The 14237-nt window shown below is 35.5% G+C and overlaps 1 protein-coding gene and 1 long non-coding RNA gene across 9 annotated transcripts in view; one reads left to right on the forward strand and one right to left on the reverse strand.

The window, feature by feature from the left end:
• The window catches only part of LOC143652076 (uncharacterized), a 46722-nt gene that overhangs the window by 16458 nt on the left and 16027 nt on the right, over positions 1-14237 (forward strand). The window lies entirely within an intron of this gene.
• The window catches only part of CEP128 (centrosomal protein 128), a 667241-nt gene continuing 665642 nt past the window's right edge, over positions 12639-14237 (reverse strand). For all 6 annotated transcript variants that reach the window (XM_077123220.1, XM_077123226.1, XM_077123222.1 and 3 more), the window contains one exon: positions 12639-13747. In XM_077123220.1, the coding sequence (XP_076979335.1) occupies positions 13620-13747 (128 nt within the window). In that variant the 3' untranslated portion in view covers positions 12639-13619. The remainder of the gene's footprint in view (positions 13748-14237) is intronic.

Below are 14237 nucleotides of genomic sequence, written 5' to 3' on the forward strand. Positions count from 1 at the left end.
AAACAAGCAAACAAAAACAACTCGGCACTTTCTAGTTATATCATAGTATATAACTACATCAGAGGGTCTAGAATACTTTGTTAATGTGGACTATGAAAAGCACAATGAAAAAGTACATTATCACTACTTCAGTGAGACTGCATCATCACAAACATAACAAAAAAGCTAGACCTTAGGAAGCTCAAACTTTATGACCTAAAGTTTGAAATGTGCCAACTATCATTTTGGCAGAAAGTATTGAGGAGAAAACAATAGCAAGGTGGAGAGAGAGGAAGTGCTAGAGGTAAAGACAAAGAGAGATGATGGAAGCACACAATTTTCTAAGTGTCTTTTACAGCAGACACTTAGCCCAAGTGAACAAATATGGTACTTAGTGACAAGAAAGTGGCATTATGAGTTAAGCAAGTTTCTCAAGTCAAATAGCCTGGAACGAAGGTCTGTGGGTGGGATGGTAGGCAAACAAAACACAATCATAAATTAACAGGTCTATAAGGCCCAGCAAGATTTTACCTGCCATATTGTGTAGGGGGGGGAACACAACCTCCTGAATATGATATTGAAAAGTTGCCAACCATGGAACGACTGGTGTTAATTCATCATTATGTCTGAGTCTCTCCATTCTCCCTAAAAATCCTTATTGCAAAATGAACTTGAGACTTAAGGGGCCATTATTACAATCTCAAGTAATTTGTTTCATTTCAGTCATTCAATGAACAGTCCTGGTGGGCTATATATATAGGAATCTATAAAAATCCACAAATGTGATACCAAACACAGGCCTTTAACATATACTTGTACAATCACAAAGGAGATGGTACATGCAGTGTTAACACAGATACTTCACTGATATTCATTATGGGAAAATCAGCGCATTTCACGCTCATTCAATTACTTGATATTGGTGACAAGGATGTTATCTGATAGGTGTGGTTTTCATGCCAATTATGGCACTGAAGGCATGGTTTTAATCCAAATACAACACTGTGATTTGAATTTTCATGAACACAACCAGGTAAATGGTTTTATTAAGTGCTGAAAAGACTTACAAATTTGCCTATCAAGACCAGTCAATACAGTCCCTTTGCTCACTGTATGGAAAAGATGGTCAGGAGTGCAGGTTTAGTCAGGAAATCTGTTTTGAACACTTACAATATGCCAACTAAAGTGCTATGCAAAGCACAATGCCTTTCATCAAAGAGCATATAATCTAGTGAAGGATCTTACAGTTTAGAAATACAGTATATTTATAGCATATATAAGTAATGTACCAAATAAAGCTGTTTTCTAGGTGCCACTGGTGGCATTCATCAATTTTTATGTAGCTTTCAAAGATTCTGATGCTGGATATATTGATTGAGTGAGCTAAAATGTTCAATCTATGATTATATCAAAGGACAATAAAAAATAAGTATTGCTTGCTATGACACAAATTTTTCTATATGCCACACCTTTGGCTATTAATAACAAAAATGTATCATGAATATTAAAATGGCAATGATTTACTTTGGCTTAATCTCCTTAAGTTCTACCTGTATTACAAATGTTAACTCAAATGGTTCCTTGCACAAATTACGGGTACTTGGGAATTTTCTCCCAAGATGCTACCAGCAAAAAACAAGAGCAATTATTCTCTTGTTAAAAGACAGTGCTCCTTTTGTAATATTGGTAAAATATTTGTGCAAAGTCATGGTGATAAGAACAGCACCAAAATGAATATGGATCTCACTTTGGTGCTCACAATTTGATAGACATCAGTTTATCACATCAGGAGAGTTGACAGGTGCAATATATTGTCCGTATATGTGGAAGGACAAAATAAAATTCCTTACACACCCATGCTTTCAAAATATAACTCATTCTTCTCTAGATGCCTACTTTGTTTTCAGTTTATTTGTAATCACTCTCTAGGAGCAATAACACCAAATATTTAAGGGAAATGAAAGTTCAGCCTGCACATCAACTTGCATGAACATTGCATGGGGAAGTTTTTCTATAGCTGCTCTATTGTACCAGTATCTGTGACTGTCTATCCCACTGAGAGATACAGAGTCCCTAAGGGCAAAATAAAGGGTAAAGAACATCTGACCTCAATCATGGGCGTCAGTATAAAAAATGCATAACACATGGTCCACAACTCAAAAGCAGTGATCTTGACGTAACAGCAGATGGAGGATGGCAGGCATTCAGTTGGACATGTGGATCTCAGTGACTCCAGAGCTGGATTATTCTCACAAGAGGTCAGTCTGTGACACGCTCAGCCCATCTTCAGTAATAGTTATGAGAATAGAATCTAAACCTTATTTGCTGCCCAATGAATGATGAATTCTCACATACACAAGATCTCTGTTTCTGGAAAGTAAAGGCTGCACCAAAGCAAAATGTTAAAACAGGAAGGATCATTTTTGAATTGATCCTTTAAGGTTTACTGTCAAAAGGGTCACGATGACTGTGGGTAAAGGTCTGGGCTATCTTCCTACATTATTTGATATCACCTAAATATGTAAAACCTTTAGAAGCCTACTTTTTTAAAGCTCAGTTTCACTTCCTTTTTTGGAAGAGGAATAAACAACAAATTGAAGGGTAATACAAGTCTATTTGTATCCATTTCAATTGTGGATTACATAACTATGGTAACTGGTAAGTAGGAATTATGAAGTAAATGCATATTTAAACATACATGTTCCGCTAACCAACTTTATCAGTGCTCCAAATGCAGGACTTATATTTACATCCTTTAAAAGCACATGGTTAGGACAGGCCACAGTGGCTCAGTGGCAGAGTTCTCACCTGCCATGTTGGAGACCTGGGTTTGATTCCCAGGGCCTGCCCATGCCAAAAAAAGAGAAGCACATGGTTAAAATATATAGTGTTTTTTAGCCACTTAAAGTTTGGCATAGAACAGGTACTCAATTATTGATTATTAAATAAATAGACAGTTTAATTAGTGGAAGTAACACTTTCCTGCGTGAAAGGCTAGTGCTGACAAATTTATGAATGTAAGTATGTAATGGTTGGCATAGTCTCTGTTCAACAGTGGGAACATTTTCCAAAGCAGCTAGGAGCAGGTGTAATAAAATACATTTGTATATTCATGTAGGCTGTGATTTTTTAAAAAAAATTATCATCTACATAACCAATTGGTACATATTTCAAACAATAAAATAATTGACGACATTTTAAACATAGGCAGGGTGTTGTGCTATTTGCCCAGTTTACTTGGTTTTGATATTTATGCAAGACCTGTATATTTCAGTACTTTAATTGCAGCAGTTTGCTGAAGGGGGTGGGGAGAGTGGTCCTTAGCAAAGAGTCTGAATCGGGCCTATCACATTGTAGTTGCTCAATTAAAAAAGTTTCCTTTTGGGGGGGAAAAAATAAAGACTCTTTCTGATGAATGACAGTGTAATATTTAAATTGATATGAGAAATCAAGAGAAGTTATTAAAAAGATTTAGTTAAGATATTCTAGAATTGGAGAATTCTGTATAGATTTTAATTTGGTCTATTTATAAGTAAGTAAAGAAAGGGGGACTTAATTTCTAATAAACATTTCATATTATCAATTATAGTTAAGGGAAAATTTAAAAGGGAAAATGAAAGGGCAAGATAAATTATATGTAGCTATTAATTATCAGTCTTTCTGACACAAAGAGATGGAAAGATAAAATAAATCTCTGATCTCAGTTATGGACAATAAGGAAAAGCTGGATGAGACTTGAATGCTTAGAAGTAAAAAAAAAATCAGAGTCCTTCTTAAGACAAGGCAAAGTTTGGAAATGTGACTCTGACTGTGAGTCACTGGTGTAGATAAGCAAAAATGAAATTTCATGTGACATGGTAAGGTAGAAACAACGCCCTAATCAGGTTCCTCCCAAGTTCCTGGGAGGAAAGAGAATAGAATTAGAACTCAGCCCTAAAGAAGTCACACTCTTCAGATAACCAAATACTAGTTCTGCCCTTCAAGTTAGAGAAAAGAACTATACCTCTAGGTCCTGATTTAATTCATATACCTCCATAATGATCCTAGTGAAAGATGTGGATGTTTATAATAAAATTATTTAAAATTTTTAATATTTTTATTATAAACAATGAACAGACATACAAACATTCTTGACATGGTTACAATTAATGACTCACAATATTATCACATAGTTGTGTATTCATCACCATAACCTTTTTGAACATTTGCATCTCTCCAGTAAAAGAAAGAAAAAAGAAAAAACTCATACATGCCATACCTCTTACCCCTCCCTCTCATAGATCACTAATATTTCAATGTACTCAATTTATTTTAACCTTTGTTCCCTGTTGTTTATTTAATTTTTTTTTTACATGGGCAGGCTCCAGGAATCGAACCTGGGTCCTCTGGCATGGCAGGCAAGCGTTCTTGCTGCTGAGCCACCGTGGCCCTGTTGTTTATTTCTTATCTGTATTTTTTACTCATCTGTCCATACTGTAGATAAAAGGAACATCAGACACAAGGTTTTCACAGTCACACAGTCACACTGTGAAAGCTCTATCATTATACAATCATCTTCAAGAAACATGGCTACTGGAACACAGCTCTAAAGTTTCAGGTTTTTCCCTCTAGCCACTCTAATGTACCATAAACTAAAAAGGGGATAGCTACATAATGCATAAGAATAACCTCCAGGATAACCTCTCGACTCTGTTTGAAATCTCTCAACCACTGACACTTTATTTTGTCTTATTTCTCCCTCCCCGCTTTGGTCGAGAACGTTTTCTCAATCTCTTGATGCCAAGTCCCACTTCATTCTAGGATTTCTGTCCTGTGTTGCCAGGGAGGTTTACACCCCTTGGAGTCATGTCCCATGTAGAGCAGGGGAAGGCAGTGAGTTTATTTGCCGTGTTAGCTGAGAGAAAGAGAGGCCACATCTGAAAAACAAAAGAGGTTCTCTGGGGGTAACTCTTATGCCTAATTTTAAGTAGGCCTAACCTATCCTTTGCTGGGATAAGTTTCATAGGGGCAAACCCCAAGATTGAGGGCTTTGTCTATTGATTTGGTTGTCCTCACTGCTTGCAAAAATATCAGGAATTCTCTAAATGGGGAGGTTGAATTTTCCCCCATTCCCCCAAAGGGACTTTGCAAATACTTCTTTATTCACTGTTCAAATCGCTTGGATTTATCAGGGCATGACACTAATCTGGACAAATCTACAAAATCTCATGCCCTATTCAAGGTTCCAGGAAATTATAGTGTGCAATCAAACTATCCACATAAGTTAAATTAGGAAATGCACTAGTCAAAATATAAATTTTGTACCAAATAAACATTTCTTGCTTTAGTCTCACATGGAAGTTGGTTTTAAAATATGAATGACCATCTATTTTTTTTTTCTATTTCTGGATTTTATTCTCTTCCATTGGTCTGTTTGTCTATCCTCGGGCTGATATTACTTTCTTAATTACTGTAGTTTAATAGTAAGTCTTAATATTACATATATATGATATATATACTATGTATATAATATTTTAAATTATGTTATAATATATAATTACATATAGATCAATTTGGGGGCTGTGCTATTTGAAACTGTTGTGTACCACAGAAAAGCTATGCTTTTTAATCCTGATTCAATATTGTTGGGTGGGACCTTTTGGCTTTTTCCAAAATGGTGCCTTCTTAAAGGACTCCAGTAAGTGACCCACCTTGAATGGGTGGAGACACATCTCCATGGAATGACCATCTATTTTTAACACTCTGCAATACTGACATTCCTTTGTTTTTCCTCATACAAAAACATTTTTTAATTTGTACATTTAGTCTATCATTATACAAGCTAAGCATTCCTAGATTATACCATTTCAGTCTTTATCGTCTATCTTTCCTTCTGATTTCATATGTACCCCCAGCCCTCCTCCCTTCATCATTTTCACATTCAGCTTCATTCACTGTAATTACATTATTGTGCTACAGTCAGGTGGTATTATGCTATCCATTTCTGAATTTTTACAATCAGTCTCGTTCCACAATCTGTATCCCTTCAGCTCCAATTACCCAATCTCTACCCTATTTTTATCTCCTGATAACCTCTGTTGTTAACTGAAATTCTCCAAATTCACTCACTAATGTTAGTTCATACTAGTGAGACCATACAGTATTGGCCCTTTTTTTCCTGGCTAATCTCACTCCGCATAATGTCCTCAAGGGCCATCCACGTTGTTACATGCTGCATGACTTTATTCTGTCTTACAGCTGCATAATATTCCATCATATGTATATACCTGCTTGTTTAGCCACTCTTCTGTTGATGGACATTTGGGCTGTTTTCACCTCTTGGCTATAAACGTTGGTGTGCAAATGTCCATTTGTGTCCTTGCCCTCATGGCCTCTGAATAGATACCTAGCAATGATATTGCTGGATCATATGGCAATTCTATACTTAGCTTCCTGAGGAACTGCCAAACTGCCTTCCACAGCAGTTGTACCATTTTACATTTCCACCAATAGTGGATAAGTGTGCCTCTTTCTCCACATCCTCCACATTCTTTTGGTTGCAATTGTAAATGGAATTTTTTTCTTGATTTCCCCCTCAGATTGCTCATTACTAGTGTTTAGAAACACTACAGATTTTTTAGTGTTGATCTTGCAACCTGCCACTTTGCTGTACTCATTTGTTGGTTGTACTCATTTTGCTGTACTCTTTTATTTGCTGAACTCATTTATTAGCTCTAGTAGTTTTGCTGTGGATTTTTTGAGGTTCTCGACATATAGTATCATCTGCAAACAGTGAGAGTTTTACTTCACTTCCATTAACCAGAACACTTCTGTTAATGCAATATATGCAATCAGGAGGAGTAGGTAGGGACGTGATCTCTAGTAGCAAATCAAGCATATCTGGAAGCTGCTTTAAGTCCTACTTGGGTGAGCCTTGGAACTAGAGTTGCAACTTGGGTATATGCATATCCTACACAAGTCTAGCTTGTGCAGGATGCTGGGAACAAATTTTAAAAGAATACCCTTGCACATTATCTGGAATAGAAACCATTTTGCTGAGTACCCTTGTACATCATCTGCAATAGAAACCATTTTGTTGGTTTTGATTTGGGATAGAGACTAAAACTCAGAGAAGGTTATAATCAAATGAACCTCTAAGGTAGTTTTTGAATTTCAGCATGCATCAGGATTACCTGGAGGGCTTGTTATAACACAGATTGCTGGCCCCACCCCCAGAATTTCTGATTCAGTAGGTTTGGGGATGCCAGATAATGTGTTATTAGTTCCCAGATGCTACAGCTGCTGCTGCTGCTGCTTCTGGTCTCAGGACCATACTTTGAGAACCAGTGCTTTAATAAATACCAAACAAAAGGATATGTATCTTTTCACAGAAAACTATGATTTGTCCTCAATGGAATCTAATCAGTGGGTTTACGTGCTGTTAAAATTTAAAAATGAGCAATGACCACCACTGTTAATTTGGAACATTCAGAGTAACCTCACAAAAGACTTCTCCAATGGAAAAAAATGGGAAACTCTTTCCACGGTACACACTGGCTTTACTGGCTGTGGTCATAGTCAAAGCACAGAATGAACCTTGGCCAGCAGCACGAGGTGTCTCAAGCCTGCAGCTGTTAGGAGGAGGCTGCTCTGCCAGTGACTCTGGGCAGGAAGTGCCTTGTTAGAACTAATGCATCTATTTTACTCAGTTCAGAAAAAAAAAAAAAAGTCCAAATCCCTAGATTTCTCCAAACCTGTCTTAATTGCATATTCCTTCTCCCTATCTTCCCCAATAAACCACTGGCTTAGATGGCTTTGCTACTTAGATGGCTGATGGACTGCTGGTAACTGACAGCTTGAGGTTCAGGGTGATGGGAAGTTTCTAAAGTGCTAAAGTCAAAAATTAAGTTATACCTTCACTCATGGAGGGGTTAATACCATAAATCAAATGAAAATCCAAAATCACAGACAAGTACAGGACACCCCAAAAATATCTGAAGGGCAGCTACTTTGCATCCAGATTTCAACTGCCAGTAAGTAGTCCATAAAGAACATTAAGGATTAGTGCAACTTTCATCAGAAATATGACTTTAAAAAGCACAAGTTCAATGGGACGTCTCACAATGCCACTTTCCAGGACCCTGCATCAGATAAAGGATTGAGTGCTACTGTGGTTTTTTATTTCAAGTAAACAGTTTAAAATGTGTGTTGTTGAAGGCAACCCAACTTCCTCTGTGTTCATATCATTTTACAGAACTCCTGCCATCCTTAATTCCCTATCCAGCTAAGTGCTCAGCAACAATGGACAAACAAAATCACAACTAGCATTACCACTACCCTAGGGATAGCCCCGAATAAGTTATGCAGTATTATCTGATTTAGATGGCTTCAAGAGCCAGAAAAAAAGAAAAGCTTGTAAAGGGGATATATTAGAAATTTATATTTTAAATCCCATGTGCAACCGGACACACATTTTGGGAACTGTTCTTTTGGTTTTAAGGTAAAGAATGTGATATAATTAGGCTCTTGATATATGAATTACATGTAAATATTGTGTTATAGCTGTGTATCAATAGGATTCTCTAACAAAGATGAAGAATAATCATCTTGTTTTATCAAGAGAAGTTTTTTACATCTGGCTAAAGGATCAACCCACATTATGAGAAAAATAACATAAGCATTTCATGTATTACTCTTACTAAGGTTGCCATTTTTCTGATGTCTTGAAATACATGCACAGTACAAGTGAACATGACTCCAGTGCAAAGATTTGTCCAATGAAAGACATAAAGCTGATTCTGAAGATGCTTGATGAGATGGTTATAGAGCCTAGAGAAGGAAATGGAAGAGAGGCAGTGGGAGGGAGGAAATATTTCTAATGGAAAGATAGTGTTTTAAGGACGAAGAGAGATACACTATCTCAGAGTACAAGTTTTCACATTGTTGGTCAAGTGTTTTGAGCTTTTAAAAAGCCATTTGAACCCTTGGTGACTTAAAGTGACTCATAAGTACACCTGAATTTCAACTGAAAATTTTGTAAGAAAAAATAAAGGAGATTGTAATCTGATGGAAAACTTGACGCTATAAAAACTGGATTTTGTCTTTGAAAAAAATGAATGTGATTTTAAGAAAATATTAAATCAGAACTTAAAAAAGACTGTTCTTTAATGACTAATTAATGAGCATATAATATTATCCTCCTTCCCCTCAGAATATTTTCTTACTTTTAAATTTTAACATCTGAACTGTTGGTAGTTTAATATCTACTAATTTTGTTTGGAAAAGTACTGTTTGAGGCCAGCATTCTGATCTTTTATTCCCACTAAAGTATATAGCTAGGATAACCAGAGCACCAATATTGAAGGCATCTATGGAAAGATGAAGGAAGACAGAATGGCCATGCCTTAGTCTCAATAATCTCAAGACAGTCCAGTAATTGCCAGTTTAAGGAATACAAAACATTCATCCTAGGAAATGAATAGGGAATGGGAGTTCTGCAAGTTTGACTTTTTTAAAACACAGCAACTTATTGTTAGAAGTTTAGGTGATAAGTGTTGGATGTCTCCATTCTGTCTTCATAGCATCTTATTTTCTTCACTTTCACAACCTATATGTTCAAAGGCCTAAAGTTCTACATTTTGAAAGGTGAGGTCATTTGAATTATATATTGTTTTGATTAATCTCCTGAAAGGGTATTAACATACTACTAAGATTATAAATCTGGTTTATTCCTGCAGATTGCAAGGCAGTTAGGTCACATGCACAGCTGTCACATAGCTTTGCATACAAGTCAGAGTCAAGCTCCATCAGGAAAAAAAAGATACCCAGCCACAGAAGTATGCCTATGGTTTCAACAGTAAGAGGAGTCAAAGGCCTGTGGCACTAAACGTCCTTTTCTAATTGGCTGGTCCTGCAATAAATACAGGTGTCACAAACCCCATAGTCTAGCCCCTCAATATGGGTTGTATAGTTAGTAGTCTTTAGAGGTCAACAGTAGGGGCTGACCCGGTAGAATCCTCGGAATGACTTGGTTTGGGCTTGGATTTAGGTAAGACATGCACATTGGTGTGTATATAGCAGGAGAGCTAAGATGGGGACAGATAAGGTTAGAATTTGAAGGCTGAGCTGGTTTCACCAGACCAGGGTGATTTTTTGTTACTAATCAAAGGCATGAGGAGATTTCCCTTAAATTTGTTTGGGGGCTTGTAATCCAAAGTTCTGCTTCTAGATGTAAGGATTCTCTGATCCTCAAATTAGATGTGTCATGGTTTGTATGGAAATGAAACTAAATGGAATCTTTCTTGGTTTAAACTTCTGTATCCTGAATAGGAACAAACTGATTTGTTTTTATTGTTAAACATTGAGAGCTTAAGAGTTGGAAGATGTAACTATTTTTACATAATACTTTGGGGCATGAAATTCCTTTATATACAAACTTTCCCCAAATCCTTTCCAGCTTAAGGTTCATGGTTTAGATTTGATCCAAGAAAATCAGATGCTTTCGTGAGGAATACTTTCTCATTTGAAGGTCATGAAAATTACAAATTTCTGTTTTGTTTTAAATTGAGACAAAATATTGGGACAATTTTGTTTGAGAAGGGAATATAAAAACCCTGGAAAAGAAATAGCTTACTGAATGAACACTCACATTCTTGGCTACCATAGGATGGTGCAGTTGGGTTTATAATACAAATCTGGGGTAGAACCATTTGAGGTATTTATCCCTTTCTAAAAAAGCATTTTCCAAATAAATACACCATCTCATTATATATAAGAATTTGGTCTTGTTTAAAAAAATAAATTTACTATTTAATGATAAGACTTAATACAGATTAGGTAGAGAAAATGTAACACAATTACTGTGAATCTAAATACAATCTGCATACCACAGAACTTAGACTCAAAATGGAAAATGCATTTACCATAGATGAAAGGAGAAAAATAGGCTTAGTTGTTTTCTTAAGTGAGTAGGAAGGTAATTTTTATCCATGCAATCTTTGAATCCAAATGCCATGAACTTGCTATTTTATTATACTATATGTTTTCTTTATTAGTAAAATTATATAATTAAACTGTAACAATAAGAAAAGTTGGTGGGTTCTGGGAAACTAGATGCATAAGATGTTATATAACCAACCGGTTTTCAACTTTCAAGTCAGAAATTAGTCAAAGAAATAATATGATCTTAGCCAAAGGGAAAAACATCAAGCCAGATTTCGCCCAGCTGTGTTTCTTCCCTCTGCAGCCTTCAACAACTTCAATGGAAGTTTAGTGTATTTGGGGAGAAAGATGGCCAGAAGAATCAAAATTATTAAACCAAAAAGGTCAATCTTCAAATTAAGCCTGAAACCAGGCTCACTGCAGAGTAAGTCCTCTCCTTTACAATGTCTCAGTGCTACAAGCAATATGGCTGACCAGCCACAACACAAATGGGGTTGAAATCACAGATAATTGATACTATCCTGCCAAAAAAGGTGAGAAAAGGAAAAACTGTTTCTGACTTTGAAATACATAAATCAAGGTATTAGTGTTTCCTAAAGCATTCCTTTTGACTTCCAATTCAAGCTTATGGGACTGTAAGAGATAGGAAAAATACTTAGAGGAGACAGGTCCTTGGATCTAATTCCATATAAACAAAGGAGCCAAGGAATTTAACAAAACTCTCGCTCACAAAAAGTTGGATTTGCTTTGAAGTTATGTGTGTTCCATATTTAAAGTCAGACACCTTCATTCATCCAACTGTAGCAAAGGACATTCAGTAACATGATATACTGGTTTTGTTTTTTTTCAGATTTAAAAAGGTCTTTCATATGATTTGTCTCCCTTCTGTTATAAAATCATCAGAAAATTGTTTTAAAAGATTTTCCAAGTAAATGTTCTGAGTTACCTTAAACTTTCAGGTCTAACTGGCCTGATATAACTTTTTTTATGACAATAGATACACAAAGGGAGAAGCTATTTTAACTAACTTTTATCGTTAGGATTTAAATAAAACCTTTTTTCCTTATTTTATTCCCTGTTAGTCATTTAGATCCAAAGAGATAAACTACTATGGTATTTGTCAAAACATCAACAGAAATACTGAAATAATTTCTCAATACTCCAAATATTCCTATAGAGTTGAAATAGGTCACGTGAAACGCCAGGACTTTGCATTACTCCTCCCAAAAGGGCTCCTCCTACTCATAATGCTCACTAGTAGATTAAGACAAAATGAAACAGAACAAGACCTGTCAATGTTATCTTAGCCTGGATTTCTTCAGCTGATCTGATCACATCACCCCTTTTGTAATACCTAACGCCAATCAAACTTCAGGACATAGACACTGTTTTGTTTTGTTTGTTTGTTTTTTTGTCTCTTTCTTCTCTCCAGCCCCTAGTATACAGCAGGAACTCAATAAAAGGTTTTGGGAATGAATAAATGAGAAAATAAATGGATGGAGCACTTTCAGAGATTATATAGATTATGTACAAACTCACCATATCTGTATGTATTTTTATATATAGAAAACATCTCCATCTTCTATAGTAACAGTTGTATTCAAGTTCATGAAATGAGAGTGCTATTTTCTTCTTTTGCATATTCAAAATATGTAAGTTTATCTTAAGTAGAAATAGAAGTATCTCTATGAAATGCAAGAAATCTGGCAAGTATATTTTAATAAACACAAAACGTAATGCACATTATAAAGGTATTGCTTTATTGTACTTGTTACTGTGCAAAATCTTTCCAAGACCCAGTGGAATTCAATTCCTGGATGTTTACTATTATTTAGCATTTAATAAAAATCTTTCTCCACTGGTAGATCAGCATGTAAGGGGGATAAGTTCTTAAAAGCACTTTAATATTGAGAAAACTTGTGATGCTGAAGGCAGATAGATAGTATCAAATTATATAAAAACTCATGCAGAATTAATCTTATGGACATGGGAGTATGGAACTGTGATTTTAGAGTAAAGCAAAGATAGTCAATGATATGACTGAAATGATCCCAGTGTTTAAGGCCACAAAAAGACAAATAAATAAATAATGCTATGAATTCTTTACAGTGCATTATAATTCAGGAATGATTTATAAATTGTTTTTTGATATTAAACATGGATGATTGGGGATAATTTTAAGATATTGCATGTAAGTAATAGACTGCTGAGATGATGGATGTAATGATCCTGAGCATTTATAAAGTGGCCAGCTAATAGTATATGTGCATATCTCCATGACATGTTATAACACATGATAATTTGTTACGAAGAAATAATTTTTTTTAAAAATCAATTTTATATAAATGCTCCCTGAATCTAAAGTGCTGGCAACTTTTGCCTCAAGGGAAACTCATTTTCTTCCTCTTTAGCCAATCATTTTGAAAGACCTCAATTATAAATCCACATTTTGGTCAAGGTATGTGAACTGATCACACTTAAAAAAGGAAAATACAAATGAAAAATATTAATCGTTCTACCCTGGTATAAACTGCAAATAAGTCAGGTGCATATCATTCGGCCAATATCACCCGGATTGGTTTAACTTCACAGCTGTACTGTTGGCAACACTCAAGAGTAGAAACTGCAACAGGTATGTATATCTGCTAGATATTCTGGGTCAAATTGTAGCAAGGATAGATATGTTATTATTTTTTAAAAGACTCATATAATGCAAATAATTACATTGTGTTTTTTTTGCTCTCATATTCCTCCTTTTTGGATTGTGGACTTCTTCTATTCATTGTTAAACTTGTGGCATCTTCTTTCACTGAAGCTGAATCTGGAGGAACTGTTCTTTTGGTTAATGCTGGCAAGGGAAGAGAAAAGACAAAATAAACCTAGGTGAATATAAACTCTGGGTTAAAAAAATTAATTTTGCAAAAGATAATTAATCATTGTATCTGTTGTAGTTTTCTGTAATTACGATTTTACATTGATTGGCAGATCTTCAGTGGAGGACCAATCAGTTAACCATATTTTCAAAAACACATATTCATATGATTTAAGAAAAAAAATTTGAAGAGTCTCTGAGAATGGAAGACGTATGTTTGGTCAGGATGCAGTGATATAAAACTACATATATAAATGCACATACAGAATTTTGAGGGAGAAATCTTAGGAATTCCTTTTTCAGAATCCTCTTTGTTAGTTAAATGGAACTGTTTTCTCCTCTACCTCCTATCTCTCTTCTGAGCACCAGATGTCTAAATTCAACTGCCTATGTGAAATCTTTCTTCTTGATTTCTCCTTGTGGATTATGCTCATCCCTTAGTCCTTTAGTTTTAGAAAATGATAAA

This window comes from Tamandua tetradactyla, chromosome 12 (assembly GCF_023851605.1).
Source record: "Tamandua tetradactyla isolate mTamTet1 chromosome 12, mTamTet1.pri, whole genome shotgun sequence".
Taxonomy (NCBI): Eukaryota; Metazoa; Chordata; class Mammalia; order Pilosa; family Myrmecophagidae; genus Tamandua; species Tamandua tetradactyla.